The sequence below is a fragment of the Nematolebias whitei genome, chromosome 12 (assembly GCF_014905685.2).
Source record: "Nematolebias whitei isolate Nwh7 chromosome 12, NemWhi1, whole genome shotgun sequence".
Taxonomy (NCBI): domain Eukaryota; kingdom Metazoa; phylum Chordata; class Actinopteri; order Cyprinodontiformes; family Rivulidae; genus Nematolebias; species Nematolebias whitei.
This window is the reverse complement of record NC_056509.1, coordinates 9,988,877-10,009,517: the sequence shown is the minus strand read 5'-3', so window position 1 is coordinate 10,009,517 and position 20,641 is coordinate 9,988,877. Positions and strand designations below refer to the sequence as shown.

At 40.9% G+C, this 20,641-nt stretch overlaps 1 protein-coding gene across 1 annotated transcript in view; it reads left to right on the top strand.

The window, feature by feature from the left end:
* The first annotated feature begins 2,100 nt into the window (after positions 1-2,100).
* The window catches only part of elp3 (elongator acetyltransferase complex subunit 3), a 100,083-nt gene continuing 81,542 nt past the window's right edge, over positions 2,101-20,641 (top strand). Inside the window, exons 1-7 of the mRNA XM_037685712.1 lie at positions 2,101-2,249; positions 4,457-4,556; positions 7,389-7,527; positions 7,725-7,795; positions 11,736-11,799; positions 14,282-14,350; positions 16,614-16,768. Of these exons, the coding sequence (XP_037541640.1) occupies positions 2,228-2,249; positions 4,457-4,556; positions 7,389-7,527; positions 7,725-7,795; positions 11,736-11,799; positions 14,282-14,350; positions 16,614-16,768 (620 nt within the window). The 5' untranslated portion in view covers positions 2,101-2,227. The remainder of the gene's footprint in view (positions 2,250-4,456; positions 4,557-7,388; positions 7,528-7,724; positions 7,796-11,735; positions 11,800-14,281; positions 14,351-16,613; positions 16,769-20,641) is intronic.

Below are 20,641 nucleotides of genomic sequence, written 5' to 3'. Positions count from 1 at the left end.
ATCAATTATGACACCCAAGAATTTCGCCTCATGGACTCTATGAATTTTGGAGCCATCAATTTTAAACGAGACATCAATAGATTTATTTTTATTACTAAAAATCATATAATTGGTTTTATCTAAATTTAATGTTAATTTATTAAGTTTAAACCAAAACTGAACTTTATCAAGTTCAGTCATCATTAATTCCACTGTTTGTTCAATATTATTATTGCTAGCAATATTGTTATTGCTAGTATCACTCAGCCTCCTGTGAATAGCAAACAGCCATCAGTGTGCTAATGATCCATTGTTGCTAATGATCCATTGTTGCTAAAGATCCATTGTTGCTAATGATCCATTGTTGCTAATGATCCATTGTTAGGTTGATGGTCCTCCTTGATCATGTGAACAGCTGGTTTTGACTGTCAGCAGCAAACTGGTTGATCCACCATGAGAAGGTGCTGTTTATAAGACTGAGTTTGTTGTAGCTCCTCAGACTGAAGAAGTCCTTTGGATAAAAGATGAAATGTTTCAACAAGTTGAATCTGTCCAGAGGACCTGACTCAACCTTGTTAGGCAATAAGGGGAAAACCAAGTAGGGTGAATATTTTAGCAACACAGTAATAAAGAGCTCACCTGACGCTATGTGCTCCCTGACAAGTGAGGTTCACAACACAGAGACAAACAAGTCGTTTTGTTTCTGATGATTCATGCAGGACTGGCCCGTTCAGACATTACAGCCAGTTTACTACAGGGGGGGAACACGCCTTCTCTTCCTCATTCCTACCTGCACAAGAACACTTTACCATGCAGCAACAAGCACTCCAGCACTTCCTGCCATGCAACATTTTACTGCTTCATAGTCGCACTGTTTCACTTGGAATAAATAGTGGAGCTCATGCTAAACAAAATGCTTTCAAATTTCTGATTTTTTTTTTTTTTTTGGGGGGGGGGGGGGGTGTTGTGTTTTCAACTTTAAAAACTAAACATAAACACACTGCTATTTAAAGTGGAAATATTCACCAAAAACTGCAGACGTGTTCACACTTGGAGTATTACTCAAGAAGTTTGTGTTGAAATGTTTAGCTGTCAGAATGTGTCTGTTTCCACCTGGAGTCATGTTGGACTGGAGGTTCACAGTGTGCAGAAGTCTTAATGCACTGTTCTCAACTTGCGGCAGAAAGATCTCTGTGTTGTTCTACAACCTACTGGGGCTCAGGAAAACCATTACAGAAACAGAATGGCCAAATATTACAGGTGAAAAACCAACACAGCATCAGGAGGAAGTTAATTCAAGCTTTATTTATACAGGTTAGTCTCACTGAGCCTCGAGGACTCATTTAAAAGCCTGTTTAAATAAAATAAATACAACAAATAAAGAGTTTTTGGAGTCTTTGAACTCACCTCTCCTGTTCATGGGTCGCACTCTCACAGCGACCTTCACGTTAGACCCACCGAGGCTGCTTTCATCCATGGTGCCTCCTGTAAACAAACAAACAAACTGCGGGTTTTTTTTTTCTTTCAACTAGTCAAACTTCAGTTTCAGCCACAGCAGTCTGGAAGTTGCACCGCATGTCCGGTTAAACACTTCACTGTGAGAAAATGATCCACCACCTTCAGCTAGCAGCGACGCTAAAAGCCAATGGGTCAGAAATGTTCACAGAGCCTGACCCTCAACAACACAACAACAACAACAACACAACAACAAAACTGTTCGCAGGGGGGAACTCGGAGTGTAAATACAGCCTGAGGTACTTACAGCCGGATACAGGTGACTCCTCGAGCTTTTCCACCTGTTGCATTTCCTGAAAGTTCCCGCAGAGATCAGTCAACTCGCAGCTAAAGGGATTTGTTGAGATTTAGTCGGCGAGCCTCCATCCACACACTTATGGAATCACCGCCATCTTGTGGATCTCCGACAAATTACAAGCTCGTGCTGTTTAATGTCTGCAAACATTACTGACCATTTATTAAAATGACGCACAGTTAGAGCTTATTATACAATCAGGGTTAGGCTATAACAACAGTTAGCTCTTAATAGTAGCATCGCATATGATTTGGCACTTTGATTTGAGCGCTGGCTGTTCACTGTATTTTACGACAGTTTGCTTCACTTTACGATAGAAGCCGTGTGTACTCGGCACGTGAAGTTGTTTACTTTTTTTTTTTCAAGAGTCGACGGTCTAATGTGGACGTTTTAACAGTCCTCCGTCGTTTGGGCTTTGACGAAGTGTTTTTAAGATAAATGGGGAAGCCAAAGAAAAAGAGTGAGTTTGTCTCGACTTGTGTAAAATATTAAAAATGACGTTTTTCCTAACAGGAAGTAGCTTGTTGCTAATGCTAACTAGCGTGACAATGTTACGAATTTGGTGACAGTTCTCGTGTAAAAATGGGATGTAGATTTTAGTTGTTGTCTTTATAAATTTAAATTATTTTCTATAGGTTTTTTGCAGAATAATAATTTGTCTTCTTTTGACTACCTGTCTGGCCAGAGTATGTAATATAGTTGTATTTTGCCATTTAGCAGCACCTCTTGTTCTCAGTTGGCATTGCTCCACTATTTTTTACTGTATTTATTTTTCTAATGTACATTAGGTTTACTGCTGCTAGACACAGTTTTAATTTTTGTATTATTTTTACTGTTTCTAACGTCATCATTTGTATCCAAAAAAGTTCAATCTGTGGACGTTCAAAAAAAACAAAAAACAAAACAAAGCAAAAAAAATGTAGAAACGTTTCGTCTCTCATCCGAGAGACTTCCTCAGTCTGAGGTGCTGTTTTCAGCTCAGTCTCTTAAATAGCACCTTCTCAGAGTGGATCAACCAGTTTGCTGCTGACAACCAAAACCAGCTGATCACATGCTCAAGAAGGACCATCAGCCTAACAATGGATCATTAGCACACTGATGGCTGTTTACTGTTCACAGAGGGCTGAGTGATACTAGCAATCACAGCATTGTAAGAGGGGGACAGTTGAACCCGGAGGCCTCCACCCCTGTTTAATGATGGACGGTTTATTTTCACAAACATGGCCTCCTTTACTCCTCTCTCAAACCATCGTTCCTCTCTGTCCAGGATGTGAACATCTTCATCCTTGAAAGAGTGACCACTGGCCTGGAGATGAGTGTAGACCGCAGAGTCCTGGCCTGATGATGTTGATCTTCTGTGCTGGGCCATCCTTTTGGCCAGTGACTGTTTAGTTTCCCCGATGTAAGACTGATCACAGCCCTCCTGACAATGAACAGCATACACAACATTATTCTGTTTGTGCCAGGGAACTGGATCTTTGGGATGAACCAGTCTTTGCCGTAATGTATTTTGTGGTTTAAAAGCCACTGGGATGTTATGTTTAGAAAATAAACGTCTCAGTTTCTCTGATACTCCCTCAACATATGGAATGACCACAGGTCTGGGTCTGGGTTCCTCCTTTTCACCTGATGGCTGACTGGAGTCCTGTTTGGGTTTCTTCTCTGCTTTCAGGAAGGCCCAGTTAGGATATCCACATTGCTCTAGAGCCTGTCTCGTGTAGGATTTCTCCTTTTGCCTGGCTCCTGAGCTAGTGGGGACGCTGTCTGCTCTGTGATACAGAGTCCTGATGACTCCTAACTTGTGCTCCAAAGGGTGATGGGAGTCAAACTGCAAATACTGGTCTGTGTGGGTGGGTTTGCGGTACACCTCAGTTTGCAAATGTCCTCTATCAGAGACTGAGACCTCACAGTCCAAGAACGCCAACCTGCCATTTTTTACATCTTCTCATGTGAACTTGATGTATTTATCCACAAAGTTGAAGTGGTCAGTAAAATGTTGGACTTCCTGAGCACAGAAGATCAACATCTTCAGGCCAGGATTCTGCGGTCTACACTCATCTCCAGGCCAGCGGTCACTCTTTCAGGGATGAAGATGTTCACATCCTGGACAGAGAGGAACAATGGTTTGAGAGAGGAGTAAAGGAGGCCATGTTTGTGAAAAGAAATCGTCCATCATTAAACAGGGGTGGAGGCCTCCGGGTTCAACTGTCCCCCTTTTACAATGCTGTTATTGCTAGTATCACTCAACCCCCTGTGAATAGTAAACAGCCATCAGTGTGCTAATGATCCATTGTTAGGCTGATGGTCCTTCTTGACTGTGTGAGCAGCTGGTTTTGGTTGTCAGCAGCAAAACTGGTTGATCCACTCTGAGAAGGTGCTATTTAAGAGACTGAGCTGAAAACAGCACCTCAGACTGAGGAAGTCTCTCGGATGAGAGACGAAACGTTTCTACATTTTTTTTGCTTTGTTTTGTTTTTTGTTTTTTTGAATGTCCAGAGGACCAGACTGAACTTTTTTTGGATTTTTCTACCTGGATTATTGAGCATGCATCAGGATGTCATCATTTGTAGATTTACTTTTTTTGGTTGAAATTTTACATATTGTACTTTTAACTTCTGTTGCTTTGACAAAACACTGTCTGTCTGTGTCTGTCTCCCTGATTGACAGGTGACCTCAGCCGAGCTGAGCTGATGATGATGACCATCGCTGACGTCATCAAACAGCTGGTTGAAGCCCATGAACAGGGCAAAGACATCAACCTTAACAAGTAAGACATGTTAAATGTCGGCGGCCCACCCATGCTCTCTGTTGACTTAAGATTTAAATTGTCAACGTCTGACATTCGTACGTAGTCACGTGAACATTCTGTACAGTACTAGGCTGGGCGGCTGTGGCTGAGTGGTTAGAGCAGTCGTCCTCCAATGCAAGAGTTGTGGGTTCGATCCACCAGCAGTCACATGCCAAAGTGTCCATAGGCAAGACACACTGAACCCCTCATCGCCTCTGATGTGTGTCCCATCGGTGTATGAATGTGATAAAGCTATGATTAGTCTCTTTAGAATGATTTGTTCAATTAGCTTTGTAGAGATCTAGTATAGAGCTGTATGAATGGGTAAATGAGGACACAGATTGTAGTGTAAAGCGCTTTGAGTACCTCGATTAGATAGAAAGGCGCTATATAAGTACAGTCCATTTACCATTTACTAGGTGGCTGGGCTTGGTCTGTGGGAAAGTTGACTAAATGGTGAGACGTTTCTGTGTGAATGATTGAACTTCTAACAAGAAGAAACATCCTAACAGAAACTATTACATTTTTCCATCTGCAAGACAGAGAAGGGAAAAATGGAAAGCTACTGTAGGAGCACTTTGGTCACCACGTAGCACGCACACATACGTCTGTTGGGCACATTTTAATCAAGTGCCTTTTTTGTTAGAATATGTATAAAATGATTATCTAGAGATCTGTACTTCTTCACTGCCTCGAGTGAATTTAGACCAGAAATATACAAAACAAACCATTAGAAATACAAGTGCTGAAAACAGGGCTGGGGGAAAGTGGACAAAGCATTTTATTAGATTAGATCAAACTTTATTGATCCCTTGGTAAGATTCTTTCAGGGAAGCTAAAATTCCAGTAGCATCAAACAGGTGGTAGATTTAAAAAGGGACAGTCAGTAATGCAATAATATATGCACATACACACAGATAATAATACAGTAAATGGTAAATGGACTGTACTTATATTGTGCCTTTCTATCTTATTTCAAGATACTAAAAGCTCTTTACACTACAATCTGTGCCTCATTTACCCGTTCATACAGCTCTACTAGATCTCTACAAAGCTAATTGAACAAATTATTCTAAAGAGACTAATCAGTGCTTTAGATCACATTCATACACAGATGGGACACACATCAGAGGCTATCAGGGGTTCAGTGTCTTGCCTAGAGACACTTCAGTATGTGACTGCTGGTGGATTCGAACCCCCAACTCTCGCATTGGAGGACGACTGCTCTAACCACGCAGCCACAGCCGCCCCATAAAATAATACTCCAGTTACTGGATATTTTAAGGTGGTGGTGGATGCTTCTCCTTCCCATCCTCTGTCCTCCTGTTCCCCCTCCTCCCCCAGTGAGGAGTTGTACAGTCTGATGGTGTGAGGGACAAAGGAGGTTTTCAGTCTGTCGGTCCTGCACTTGGTAAGGAGCAGTCTGTCACTGAACAGGCTCCTCTGGTTGTTGATGACGGTGGGCAGAGGGTGACTGGCAGCATCCAGAATGTCCAGCAGTTTGTCCACAGTCCTCTGCCGTCGTAGAGTCGGCCCGCCTGATCAGTTTGTCCAGTCTTGATGAATACATTTTGGATATGCTGACACTTCCTGTACAGATGGTCAGTGTCTGTTGTCCAGTCCAATTTGTTGTCTAACCACAAGGTACTTGTAGCTTCAGCCCCGTTGATCAGAACTGGTCTTGGCCTTGGTCTGGACTTCCTGAAGTCAATTACCAGCTCCTTTGTCTTTGAGGTGTTGATCTGTAGATGGTTTGTGTGGCACCAGACGGCAAAGTCCCTCGCCAGACTCCTATACTCCTCCTCTGTCGTCCCTGATGCACCTAACAATGGCTGTGTTACCTGCAAACATCTGGATGTGGTAGCTCAGAGTTGTAACAGAAGTTTGAGGCGTACAGGGTGAAGAGAAGAAAAGCCAGTACCGTGCCCTGGGGTGCTCCGGTGCTGCTGGTCATAGTGCCAGACATGGCGTCCTTCAGTTGCTGAGGTAGCTGGAGATCCAAGAAGCCAGGCAGGAGTCCACGTTCAGTTTTTCAAAGTATAAGGGGCTGGATAGGATTGAAGGCCCTGGAGAAGTCCAGGAAGAGAATCTTCACTGTGCCGCTTCCCTTATCTGGATGTGAGTGTAGCAGGTGAAGGATGGCGTATTCCTCACCAACACCTGCCCGTATGCAAACTGTAGACTGTTCTGGGCGTGTTGTACCTGGGGTTGGGGTCTGAAGGGTCTGAGAAAGAGCTGCTCCAATGTCCATCAGGTGTGGAGTGAGTTCCACAAGTCAGAAGTCATTCAGCTCGCTGGACCGGTTCTTCTTAGGGACCAGAATGATGCAGGATGTCTTCCAGAGGGTAGGCACTCTCCCTGGCTGCAGGTTAAGGTTGAAGGTTCGTTGAAGTGGTTGTCCCAGTTCAGTAGCACAGGTCTTCAGAAGTCCACCTTGTCCAGACCTGCTGTGAATTTATGCAGCTCCAAGTCTCAACATACTGAAAAACATTCACACACATTATGAAAGACAATTAATAAAAGTTCTCTCTCAGCTGTCGGTTCAGTTTAGTGTGGATTGTGTAGTCTGATGTTTTGTCAGCAGCAGAGACACAACTATTAGTTATTTATTGTGTTTGGAGTCACACGGGCAGCATCATACCTGGATTTAGGTTATTTTTTAACAGTGTGGTGTTACTGAGTAAATGATGTTTTCTTCTGCAGTCAGATAATTTATTTTAAAATAAAGATATAAATCTGGCAACATAAACCTAACTGCTGTACAGTGAGATGATTTGGTTTGTTTACCAGCTCTAATGTGTTTCCAAACAGAGTGAAGACCAAAACCTCAGCTAAATATGGACTGGAAGCTCAGCCTCGATTGGTGGATATCATTGCAGCTGTTCCACCTCAGTACCGCCGGGTTCTGGTTCCCAAACTCAAAGCCAAACCAATCCGCACTGCCAGTGGGGTGAGACGTTCTCATCCTTCCATTCATAACTCTGTCTGTAGGTTGTGCTGAACTTCTCTGAAGTTCCTGAGTTCTTCTTACAAGTCCCATAAAGTTTGAAGATGAGTCTCCTAGTCTTCTGTTTTGACATTCAAATTATAAAAACAAGAATAAAAACCAAAAGATAGAAAGTCATCTACTTCCTGTCTCTGTCACAGATTGCAGTTGTAGCTGTGATGTGCAAACCACATCGATGTCCTCATATCAGCTTTACAGGAAACATCTGCGTGTAAGTCTCCCATTTTTACTTTTGTCCTTCTGAAATATTTATTTTAACTATGGTCTGAAGATATGATACAATTATCTAAATGACTGTTTTACTAATGAACAAGACAAAAACTTTAGGAAGCTTCAAGAAATATGGAGATTTCCTTTCTGAGGCGAACTGGGCTCAGATTCACTAAGATTGTGCTGTGCCTGCTTTTTGCTCTATTTTTAGGCATCATTTGCCCCCCCCCCCCACCCCATCTGCTCTGCCTCAGTAGCAGAAAAACAAATAGTTCTGATTTTACGTTGCTGCAAACTCTTCTATCAAGTTTATCAGTTGTGCCTGTCGTGCTGTCTTTATGTCCTTCTGTCTTAAACCCAACAGATTCAAGGATTCAAGAATCTTCATTTGTCATACACACATGGTGCATGTGGTGGAATGAAATTGTGTACACAGGGTCCCAGTTACATCCAACAAAAGTATAAAATGTAAACGAAAAAAACAGTAATAAGATCTAAGATATTAATTAAGAAAAATGTTAACTAAAAATACACTAAGCACTGGTAGCATAAAAACATTACGCCAAAGAGCAGCATGAACATGAGTCTGTGAACAGATGAGCATGAATGAACACAGCAACATGAAACAGATCAGCAGCGACATGAAACAGATCAGCAGCAACATGATGTGATTTTTCACAGTGATTATTCTGGTTAGAGATTCGTGAGTCTTAACAGCCTCAGGGTAGAAGCTGTTCCTCAGTCTAGTAGTTCTACACTTAATGCTCCTTAACCTCCTTCCTGAGGGGAGCGGGGCAAAAAGTGTGTGTGCTGGGTGAGTGGGGTCCTTCATGATGCAGGTGGCTCTCTTCCTGCACCAGATGTGACTAAGAGAGAGAGAAAACATGTTTTCTTACAGTCCAGCTTCCTTAACAGATGAAATGTAGAGACTTAAACTACAGGACAACATCTGGCACTCAGGATGGACTCTCTAAGAAATTGACAAGCGAAAATTTCTGCTTTCTTGATCTTCCATCCATCAATCAATTAATCAGTCAATCAATCAATCTTTACCTGCTTTATACTTTTTGGGTCGTGGGGGTCACTGGCGTCCATATCCAGCAGTCACCAGGCCCGGAGTGGCCAATCGGGAGGGCCGCCCCACCTCCACCGCAGGGCTGCAGCTCTGGGTGTTTTTTTTTTCTTTTTTCCACAAGTCGACTCCGCTGCGCGACCTGTCAATCAGCCCAGTAGGCGTGTCAACAAATGACCAATTGGTAACCTCAGTTTGTCTGAAGGTAAACGCCCTTTACCTGAGGCTGCAGCCTGGACGCTACAGTCTGAGGGGTTTGTGAAAAATCACCAGAACAAAATGGTTAAACGGTGTCAGTGGAGAACAGGTAATCCAGTCACGTGTTACCCTGAGCGTTTAGAGGGTGGGATACAGTTTATTCTTTTTCAAAAATTAAACGGAGTTTGGAAAACATGTAAAAAGCTGGGGACGACCCCATCAGCTGATCACAAGTTATAAACAGAAAGTAGCTACCACATGTTCATCTCTACAAAAGTAACTGCAGGTAAATCCTCCATTTTCTGTCATAATTACATTGTATGCTTAATGGTTAAATTAAAGGTTAATGCTTAATTCAGGTTATGTTTATTTGTCATATGCAGGTTAACACAAGGTTAACAGTACAATAAAATATTCAGGATGAGAAGAACTGATTTGACTCGCTAAAAAAGCTAGTTGTGCTTTTTGTGTGTTTTATATGTTGCACAAGTTTAGTCTTTGTTAAAACCAAACTGATTTTATACAGTGTTTAATAGATTGTGTGTGTAAAATTTACACTCTTACATATTGAATTTCACTGTGAGTTCTTACCCTGTGTCACACTGTGGCATGAAAACATCTACTGCAGTAACTATTTTAATTTATTAGTAGTTTAGAATTATTTTTTGCCTCAGTTTTGGCTGATAAGACATAATTGCCTCACTAAATGCTTCAGGTAACACCATGAGCTTCACTACCTTCACCATTACAGATATCTTGTTTGTTAGTTTGTCCGAGGTTAGCTCACCCTGTGTCACATTTCCTCGTGGGCGAAGCGATCTTACCGTTCATGTAAAATATTTGATAATGTTCTTATAGAAACAATTCCTGAATGTTTTTCATACTGTGTTAATGCTACATGTTTGTCTCTTAACCCTACAACTGGCTAGGATGCATGAGAGAAGTGGAGCGTGCTCTATTCACACAAGGAGAGCCGTTGGTCAGACTACTTCTTGAGCCAATAACTCTAAAATAGTTACTGAATCAAGTGTTACTAATGTAGGCAAAACTAAATGTTAAACAGCCTGTTAAAATACACCAGAATGCAGGAAATGGCATCTACTTTATTCAAAATTTTCTGGGGGAGGACCCCCAGACTCCCCCACCAGTGTGCCCACCTCCCCCAAATTACATTAAAAAAAGCTTCTGACGTCAGTTGTCACCACATTGTTCAAGCCGAGAGCCATTGTCATCACTGGGGGCTAAAAGCGCCCCTAAAAGGGCAGATTCTAGAATCGCCCCTGATGTAAACTTATAATTACATGATTTTTATAATAATAGGTCGTGATCTAAAGTGGGCCACTCTGAGGTTGAAACTCCAGGGCTGAAAATGAGTCCCACTCCGGCCCTGGCAATCACTGTGCAAGAGGCGGGGGACACCTGGACAGGCTCCAGTCCATCACAGGGACACGTGGACAGGTCTCAGTTCATCACAGGGACACCTAGGGACAATTTAGAGTTACCTATCAGCCTAACATGCATGTTTTTGGCCTGTGGGAGGAAACTGGAGTACCCGGAGAAAACCCACGCAGCACGAAGAGAACATCAAACTCCACCCAGAAAGGTCCTCGGCCAGGAACTGATCCGGTGACTAGGGGTGGGCGATATGGTTCAAATATAATTTTGTGATATTTCAGAGCATTCTGGCGATAACGATAAATTTTGTGATATAACAAAAAAAAAAAAGAATTCATAGTTATTCATTTGACAAAATTAACTTAACATGTTGCTTTATATAAAAAAAAACAAAAAAAAAAACAAGGGTTAATTTTACTGAAATTATTTAGTAAAGTATTCAGTCTCAAAGTATAAAAAAAAAAAAATAAAATGATCCTTCTGTTATATAGATTGAAAAAGTCTGCACAGAATATAGCTCAACAAAATCCACCACAAAAATTAAAGTGCAGGTGGAGAGACAGCTGAGCCTCTCGTTGTTTATTTTTAGCTTTTTAGCTAGCTAGTATTGCGCGCAACTAATTAGCGTTACACCAGTACCGACAGGTGGTGGGTGTGTGTGTGTGGGGGGTGGGGGGCAGTTTGGTTTGGTCGTTTGGCACGCTCGGTTCTGTTAACAAGTCTTGACGTATTACATCATGAAATTAGCATATCATGATATCATTTATTTGCCCGGGCAAGCTTTTTTTACCGGTATTATTGTGAACGATATGATATGACCCAGCCCTACCGGTGACCTTCTTGCTGAGAGGCAGCAGCAACATTCGTCCACATCCATGTGAAAGAGTCACCAAGTTGGTGCAAACACACACCTGCGATTGTTGCTGCCGAGGGTGGAACAACCAGTTATAGACTAACTCAACCAGTTAGAGCTGAATTATTGGGATTTTTTTCCTCTTAATAAATACATTTATATTTTAAAGCTGCATTTTATATTTAATCAGAATAACTGTCTGATGTTACCATTTGTTTGATGGTCTGACGTCAGTAAATGTAACAAAAAGTCAAAACCAACAGACATCTCTGAGGGGACGAAAGCTTTTCTTTAGGATGGTACGTGTGTAAATTCTAATTGTCTTTGTTAAAGGCTGCACGATGCTTCAATGAATTCAGACCTCTGTCTCTGTATAATGTTTGTTTGTCATATTTCACTGACGTCTATGTATAACTTTGGCAGGTACTGTCCAGGTGGACCGGACTCTGACTTTGAGTACTCCACACAGTCTTACACCGGCTATGAGGTGAAGCTCTTTTACACCTATTTACTCAAACAGCAAAACATCTTCTTTTATTTCTGTGATTTTTTTTTTTTACCTAAAGTTTTTTTTCTTTTTTAATCCCAGTTTATGTGTCTGTGGGAAAATTTCTTTCATTTAAATAATCACACTCACTTTATTGTCCCCGTCACGGAGCGAAAGGGGGGATTGGAAATACTCTCAGTCTGTCTGTCCATGAATGTTGTTTACGCAATAACTTGAAAAATAAGTTGGGTACCAACGTCCATGTGGGTGTGTGGCTTCATGTAGGCATTAGAAAGGTTCCTTTTGAAAAGTGCATTGGTGCATCAAAATCCAAGATGGCCACCACCATATATACAGTATATATTTTCCACAGGAAAAAAATGTTTGTGTGTGTAAACTGACTATTCATTTGAGAAAACTGTGCTTTGTAATTCTTATAGTGCTTGAAAGTTTAGTTTTCTAAAGTGAATGGCGTGGCCGAAGATTAATCTACAAACCGGATTCCAAAACAGTTGGGACACTAAATAAATTGTGAATAAAAACTGAATGCAATGATGTGGAGGTGCCAACATCTATTTTATTCAGAATAGAACACAAATCACAGATCAAAAGTTTAAACTGAGAGAATGTATCATTTTAAGGGAAAAATCTGTTGTTTCCAAATTTCATGGCGTCAACAAATCCCAAAAAAGTTGGGACAAGTCCATTTTTTACCACTGTGTGGCATCCCCCCTTCTTCTTACAACACTCAACAGACGTCTGGGGACAGAGGAGACCAGTTTCTCAAATTTAGAAATAGGAATGCTCTCCCATTCATGTCTAATACAGGCCTCTAACTGTTCAATCGTCTTGGGCCTTCTTTGTCGCACCTTCCTCTTTATGATGTGCCAAATGTTCTCTATAGGTGGAAGATCTGAACTGCAGTCTGGCCATTTCAGTACCCGGATCCTTCTCCTACGTAGCCATGATGTTGTTATTGCTGCAGAATGTGGTCTGACATTATCGTGTTGAAAAATGCAGGGTCTTCCCTGAAAGAGATGACATCTAGATGGGAGCATATGTTGTTCTAGAACCTGAACATAGTTCTCTGCATTAATGGTGCCTTTCCAGACATGCAAGCTGCCCATGCCACAAGCGCTCATGCAACCCCATACCATCAGTGATGCAGGCTTCTGAACGGAGCGTTGATAACAACTTGGGCTATCCTTGTCCTCTCTGGTCCGGATGACATGGCATTCCAGTGTTCCATAAAGAACTTCAAATTGTGACTCATCTGACCACAGAACAGTCTTCCATTTTGCCACACTCCATTTTAAATGACCCCTGGCCCAGTGCAAACGTCTGAGCTTGTGGAGCTTGCTTAGAAATGGCTTCCTCTTTGCACTGGAGAGTTTCAGTTGGCAACGGCAGATGGCACGGTGGATTGTGTTCACTGACGATGCTTTCTGGAAGTATTCCTGAGCCCATTCTGTTATTTCCTTGACAGTGGCATTCCTGTTTGAGGTGCAGTGACGTTTAAGGGCCCGGAGATCACGAGCATCCAGTAGAGTTTTACGGCCTTGACCCTTACGCACAGCGATTGTTCCAGATTCTCTGAATCTTTTGATGATTTTATGCACGGTTGATGATGATAACTTAAAAGTCTTTGCTATTTTATGCTGGGTAACTCCATTCTGGTATTGCTGCACTATCTTTCTGTGCAACAATGGTGGAATTGGTGATCCTCTTACCATCTTGGCTTCTGAGAGACACTGACACTCTGAGAAGCTCTTTTTATACCCAATCATGTTGTCAATTGACCTAATTAGTGTTAATTGGTCTTCCAGCTGTTCGTTATATGCTCAATTTCCTTTTTCCAGCCACTTATTGCTACTTGTCCCAACTTTTTTTGGGATTTGTTGACACTGTGAAATTTTGAATCAACATATTTTTCCTTTAAAATGTTACATTTACTCAGATTAAACTTTTGATCTGTCATCTATGTTATATTACGAATAAAATATTGACATTTGCCATCTCCACATCATTGCATTCAGTTTTTATTCACAATTTGTTTAGTGTCCCAACTTTTTTGGAATCCGGTTTGTATGTTTGTCAAGGCCACCATTAGCCACCCCCTGGCTCCTCCACTGTACCTGATGGAAGATAAAATTGCTCCCCCAGCTCGTCATTCTCCGTCACTCTACGTCACTCTACGTCACTCTACGTCACTTTACGTCACTCTACGTCACCTTGGACAAGGAAAAACTACAAAATGTAACTCCTATCCACTTAAATGTCATCCACAAAAACATATAGGTTTACTTACATTCTCTGTTCAATTTCAGTCCAGAAAAACATTCAAACTACAAAAAGGTCACATTCAGCTCCCTCAGCGACGGGGGCATTGGCGTACGGCTTGTTTTTGTTAAGCTTTAAACTGTTCAGTAGGTAAAAATTCAGTTTCTCTTTTCTTTATTCTTATTTTGTACCTTTTCTGTAGCCAACGTCCATGAGAGCGATCCGAGCTCGGTACGACCCGTACCTTCAGACCAGAAGTCGAGTGGAGCAGGTCAGTGACTCGTTACACTCAGCTGTATATAAATGCGTGGTGTTCTGTTGAATTTATGGTTTAGTGCATCCTGTTTGCATTACCAGAGCTCAGTTTAGATGTTCGAGGCATCACACTGTTTGGTTCATTTAGTTTCAAGATGAAATCCCACTAAACTAATACGAAGACAGCTTTTACCCACAAATACAAAATAGTTTGGAGAGTTTAGAATAAATCTTGGGTGCAGTAATGAGTGTCACAGGTTCCATTACCCTGCAAGACCCTAATTATGCCATTAGAAAATTAACGATGGCATTAATCTGACGCAGCAGAGCAAAGCTCAACATTAAAGGAACTCTATAAATGTCAAGCAGCGAGGGTGGAGCTAATAAAAATCTAATTGAATTTTCTTACACGCTATGATTCTGGTAATTAAAACCCACTCAGAACAACAACAACAACAAAAAGTTCTGCTTTTTTAAATACAGATTGTTTTTTGTCATTTACATTTTTCAAGCATTTTGAATAAAACATACAACTGAACCCATTACAGAGCAATAAAAGTTTGTACTGCAAGATGGAAAAGAACTTTGAAGAAATTAGAAAACTTTTTGAGACTTTCTTCTAAAATTGAAAACACATATGTTTATCTGAATTAAGATAGAAAGAATAACAGTAAAATTATGAGTTAAGGTTTAACTTCTAAAGAAATAACAAAACAGTACTTCCTGTTAGCTGTGATGCGTTCAAGTGTCTGTGACCTGCAGATCTTACCAAAACAAAAAGTGGAAGAACAGGTCTTAACCCTTTCATTGTGCTTTAGCTTTATGACCATCCACGTTCCTTCTTGACTAAAATACAGTTTTTAAATGTTTGTTCCACAACAAACGAGTCAGTATTTTAGAGCTATCTCAGGGCGGAATAAAAGTATTAAATGTTATTGGTTTTAACTCTTTAAATTTGAATAAACTCCACATTTTTGTAAAAAAAATTAAAAAAAATCCCCCATTAGTGCACCCCAAATTATTTATTTTGACTGTTTTTTTTTTTTTATTTGTATTCCAGTCTTGAGTTTTGTGAAGACCCTCTAATGAAAAGCAAAACTCTCATTTTATTTTTCATTTGTACGGACTCTGATCTAGCAGCGAGCTGCAGGAGCATGGTGCACCCTCTAATGACCTCCTGCTTTGGGTGAAGCTAACAGCTGTCGTGCCGTGGAGTGTCCCATGCTGCAGCCTGCATGCATGTGCAACACAGTTTTAGTCTAAAAGTTTATTTGTACACATTACAAGTGATCTTTAGTTTTTACATCCAGACTAAAACAACTGTTTCACACGAGATGAGAGTCAAGACTCTGCAGAGACATCTGGCTGACACGAGGTTCTGATTCTAGATGGAGTTGAACTCAGTCTGTAGATTTCTGCAGAAACTCTCAAATGGAACAACAGATTACCACCTACTTAGCTAATGCAAAAATCAGGAGTATAATCTATGGTGGTCAAGGCCACCATTGATCACCTCCTGGCTCTGCCATTGTGCCTGGTCTTGGATAAAGTTGCTCTGCCCACTTGCCAGGACCTGTCACTTTACCCTGCCTCAGACAAGAAAAACAACTCCTTCCTCTGTTCACCACAGTGTCACTCCTAAACACCTGAATATCCATCTATCCATCCATCCGTCCATTATCTTTTACCCGCTTCTTCCATTTTGGGTCATGGGGGTCACCGGTGCCCATGTCCAGCAATCACTGTGCGAGGGGCGGGGTACATCCTGGACGAGTTGCAAGTCCATCACAGGGCCACATAGAGACAAACGAGACAAACAACCTTTCACTCTCTCTCTCACCTAGGGACAATTTAGTTACCAATCAGCCTAACATGCATGATGGTCTGTGGGAGGAAACCGGAGTACCTGGAGAAAACACACTCATGCACTGAGAGAACATGCAAACTCCACCCAGAAAGGCCCCATGACCGGGATTTGAACCGGGACCTGCTCGCTGAGAGGCAGCAGCTCTACCAGTTGCACCACCGTGCTGCCCTACACCTGAATATCTCACACCAAAAACATTTAGGTTTACTTTCATTCCCTGTTCAGTTCCAGTCGAGAAAAACACTCATCTTGAAAGCTACAAACATTCACTTTTCAAACCCCTCAGCGACGGGGGGGTGGGGGTGGACACATCAGTGTACAGCTTGTTTTTAGAGAACAATCTATGTTTTCTGCATACAGTTGTATGTAGTCCAGTGGATTAAATTTGTCTAATGGTTTCCATGTGACACAGCTGAAGCAGCTGGGCCACAGTGTGGACAAGGTGGAGTTCATCGTGATGGGGGGGACCTTCATGGCTCTGCCTGAAGACTACAGAGACTCCTTCATCAGGAACCTCCACGACGCCCTGTCTGGACACACGTCCAACAACGTGGCCGAAGCTGTCAGGTACTCATGTTTCTGCATGTGTTTTGCACAGTAGCCAGCAGGTATAAACGCGCCGCAAACAGTTAAACGGATACCAAACAGCTAAACAGACAGCAAACAGCTAAACAGATAGCAAGCAGTTAAATGTGCCGCAAACAACTAAACATGGGGGGGGGGGGGGGGGGCGGCACAGTTTGGTTCAGTAAGCGGGGAGCTCGGTATAATGGTAGGGGAAAGACTGATTAGAACGTTTTGCCACAGTATGAAATCAGGATTAGGAGGGAAGATTAGCAAAACCAGCGGTAAGTTCAGCTAAGATGATTTGTAATAGAGCTGGGTGATATCTCCATATTTTAAAAATATCGAGATAATTTTTTTTTGTGATATAAGTTGATATAAGTCTCAATATAAAACAATATAGTTTTATACTTGGAAATCCTCCTGCTGTCTCTTTCACCCACTTGCCCCCCTCCTTGAACACAAACATACCCCTCAGTTGCGCTCCCCTCCTTTCTGCTTCTCCAGGAGCTGGGCGGGCAGGAGAGGAGATGAGCAGTTTAGCTGCTGAACAATATGAAAAACAATGACTGGTCTTTTGGGGATGGTTTGAATTTAAATTGTCAGATGAGGGGCAGAAAAATTATTTCTGTAGCCAATGCTGAAAACAAATCCCAACGAAAGGTTGGAACTACGAATCTTTTTCACCATTTAAACTGCGGAGTGGAATATGAGTGTGAAACTGTGGTAGTGAGCCTCTCTGAACTGTGAAGCTGCAGGTCCAACAGATCTGACTCCTTCCCTGAAACAAACCACTGTTCAGAACTCATTTAGCCATGCTGTGCCTTTTAGAGGAACAGAGAGAGGTGACAGCATAAATAAATCAGCAGTTTATCATATCGCAAAGACACGGTTAGGGCTGCAACAACGAATCAATAAAATCTATAAAAATCGATGATTAAAAGTGTTGGCAACGAATTTCATTATCGATTCGTTGTCGTGCGATTATGCGTCTTTCACGGCGCTGCGGAGCCGTTTTGTTCACCTGCAGTTCATTGTCAATGCTGACTGACTGAATAAAGTGAAAAAAAAAACAACAACTCTGCAGCGCGAGTTGAACAGAGCGAGGGGGGGGAGACAGAAGCAGAGAAGAGGCGGTGTGTTCAAAGGAAATTAAATAAATTTTACAAATGACCGACTCAGCAAAAACTGTTTGACCCAAGTCCTACAAAGTGTGGGAGCACCTGACGCTTCACAAAGATAAAAACTGCACAACGTGCAACTTTGAAAAGTGACGACACGACACGGGAGAACCACGGAGATGAAAGGTAAACATGTCGGAGTCACGAGGAGGAAGAAGGAGCTGAACAGCAGATACAACTTGTCTCACTCCCAACTCATGTTGCAGGTGAGTCTCTACAACATCCAACATTTGTTCTGTTTCCAAGTGAGAAAACGTAACGTCAGTCTCTCTGGTAGATGAAGCTGCTGCTTGTTTGCTGATTAATGACAGTGATAGAGAACGTGTGTGTTACTTTTTATGTAATTTAATTGGTACAAGCAGTGTTTGAATGTGATTTATAAATAAATCTAACACAAAGATAATAATTTAATGATTAAGCTTCAACTTTTAATTTGCTGGCAAAGTCTGAAGACACTGCATGTATGGCAGGATGAATTGCATTTAAACAGGAATTAATGTAATTTATTACATCTACTCAAATGTGTGTAATTAAGTTTTTTTATATGTGTGTGTGTGTGTGTGTTTAATTGCTCTTTGAGCTACTTTTGCCTGAACCTAACACTGTAATTTCTTGAGTTGCTGTAAATGCTATAATACATATTTACTCTCTCATTCCAGAAAACAACAACAAACAATGACAGCCTTCATGATGGACAGACATCATGGACACCAAAGCAAGCAGCTGTCTTCACTGAAAGATCCTTAAATGGATCTGTGAACAGTTAAGTGGCAGTTGGTCCAGAGTGTCTCCTTCACTTTCAGCCCCTGTCGCTGTGAAGAGCAGCCGTGGTGGCTGCCTTATTAAACCGTTACCGTTAGGTATTTCATTTATTTATTTATTTATTTGGTGTGTGTTTTACACCTGTAATGGGTTTCACAATTTGTGTTTTTGGTGTTTGTGACATTCTGTGTGTTCGGGGGGGCCTGTGTGGCGGACACAAATGTATATATTTTACATCAGAATGTGCTCTTATTGTGAAAGGTACATAATGTAAATGGTGTCTTGTCCTCTGGACGTTCAAACAACAAAACAAACAAAAAAAAAAAAATAGAAACGTTTCGTCTTTCATCTGAAATACTTCTTCAGCCTGAAGAAGTCTTTCGGATAAAAGACGAAACGTTTCTACTATTTTTGTTTTGTTTTTTGAATGTCCAGAGGACCAAACTAAACTTTTTTAGATAGGCTTCACTACAATAATCCAGTTCACAGTTCAGAGTGGAGGCTGACTACCACAGTTTCACACACGCTTATTATCATGTAGGGGTGCAGCTGAATAGACTGTACTTATATAGCTCCTTTCTTTCTTATCAAGACACTCAAAGCTCTTTACAACACGATCTGTGCCTCATTTACCCATTCATGCACTATACTAGATCTCTACAAAGAATATTCAGAGCTTTATCACATTCATACACTGATGGGACACACATCAGAGGCAATGAGGGGTTCAGTGTCTTGCCCAGAGACACTTCAGCATGTGACTGCTGGTGGAATCGAACCCCCAACTCTCCCATTGGAGGAAGACTGCTCTAGCCTCTCATCCACAGCCGCCCCCTGCTGAAGAGGATTATTATTTAATATATGTAAATACATGTCTAAAAAATAAACTAATATGTGTAAATAGTTTATTTTTTAGACATTTATTTTGTATAGTTACAGCTGTTGTTAATAAATGTGTCTGTGTGACAACTGGGACAAAACTTTGACTCGGAAATATATTTTTGTTATTATTTTATGAAAAGAAAAAATATCGAGATATATATATCGTATGTCGTGATTTAGCTTAAAATATCGAGATATAAATTTTGGCCCATAATCGCTCAGCTCTATCTTGTAATATTGTTTTGTTTTTGCACTTTTATTACAGAGACAATACCAGCATGTTACAGTTTTGTCCACCAGAGTGAGACATTGTACCATTTATTATCATTTATTACTCTTTCTCCTCTTAGCAAAAATAATAATAATTTAAAAATAATCTCCCTGCAGTTACTGAGAGACAGAAATGAAAACTTTTTCAACACTTAATTATCCTAAAAAAAAATAAATTAATTAAATAAAAACTTGACTTGCTCTTTAAATGATTTCTTTTACAAGAAGTTTAGATGTTTATTTAAAAAAAAATAACTCTGATTATATATATTTCCAAAAAGTTATGAGCAATACAGTCAGTGTTTTTAAAGTACTTTAAGGTAAAGTTTAAGTTCATTTTGTTTAGAAAGGTTTAAACACAAATAAAAATATTTGGACTTTTCCTTTACAAGATACTGTACATGCTTGATATTTTTTTGTTTGTTTGTTTTTAGGCCTATCAGTATTTTATTAAAATAAAATTATGTAAGTTTTGTTTCACGCTTTTTGTGTGTGTATATAATTATTTTATTTTATTTTATTCTTCTTTCTGCTGCTCCCTTTTTCACGGGTCACCACAGCGAACTAACTCTCATAAAGACTTTGTGATTGTATTTACACCATATGTCCTTCCTGAAACAACCACTGACCACCGAGCTACCACAGCCCTCTGTGTGGAGCAGAGAGCTGTCATCTAGGGCACCCAGGGGAGCAGATGGTGGAGGTTAAGGGCCTTGTTCAAGGACCCAGAACCACTCATATATATATATATATATATATATGTGTGTGTGTGTGTGTGTGT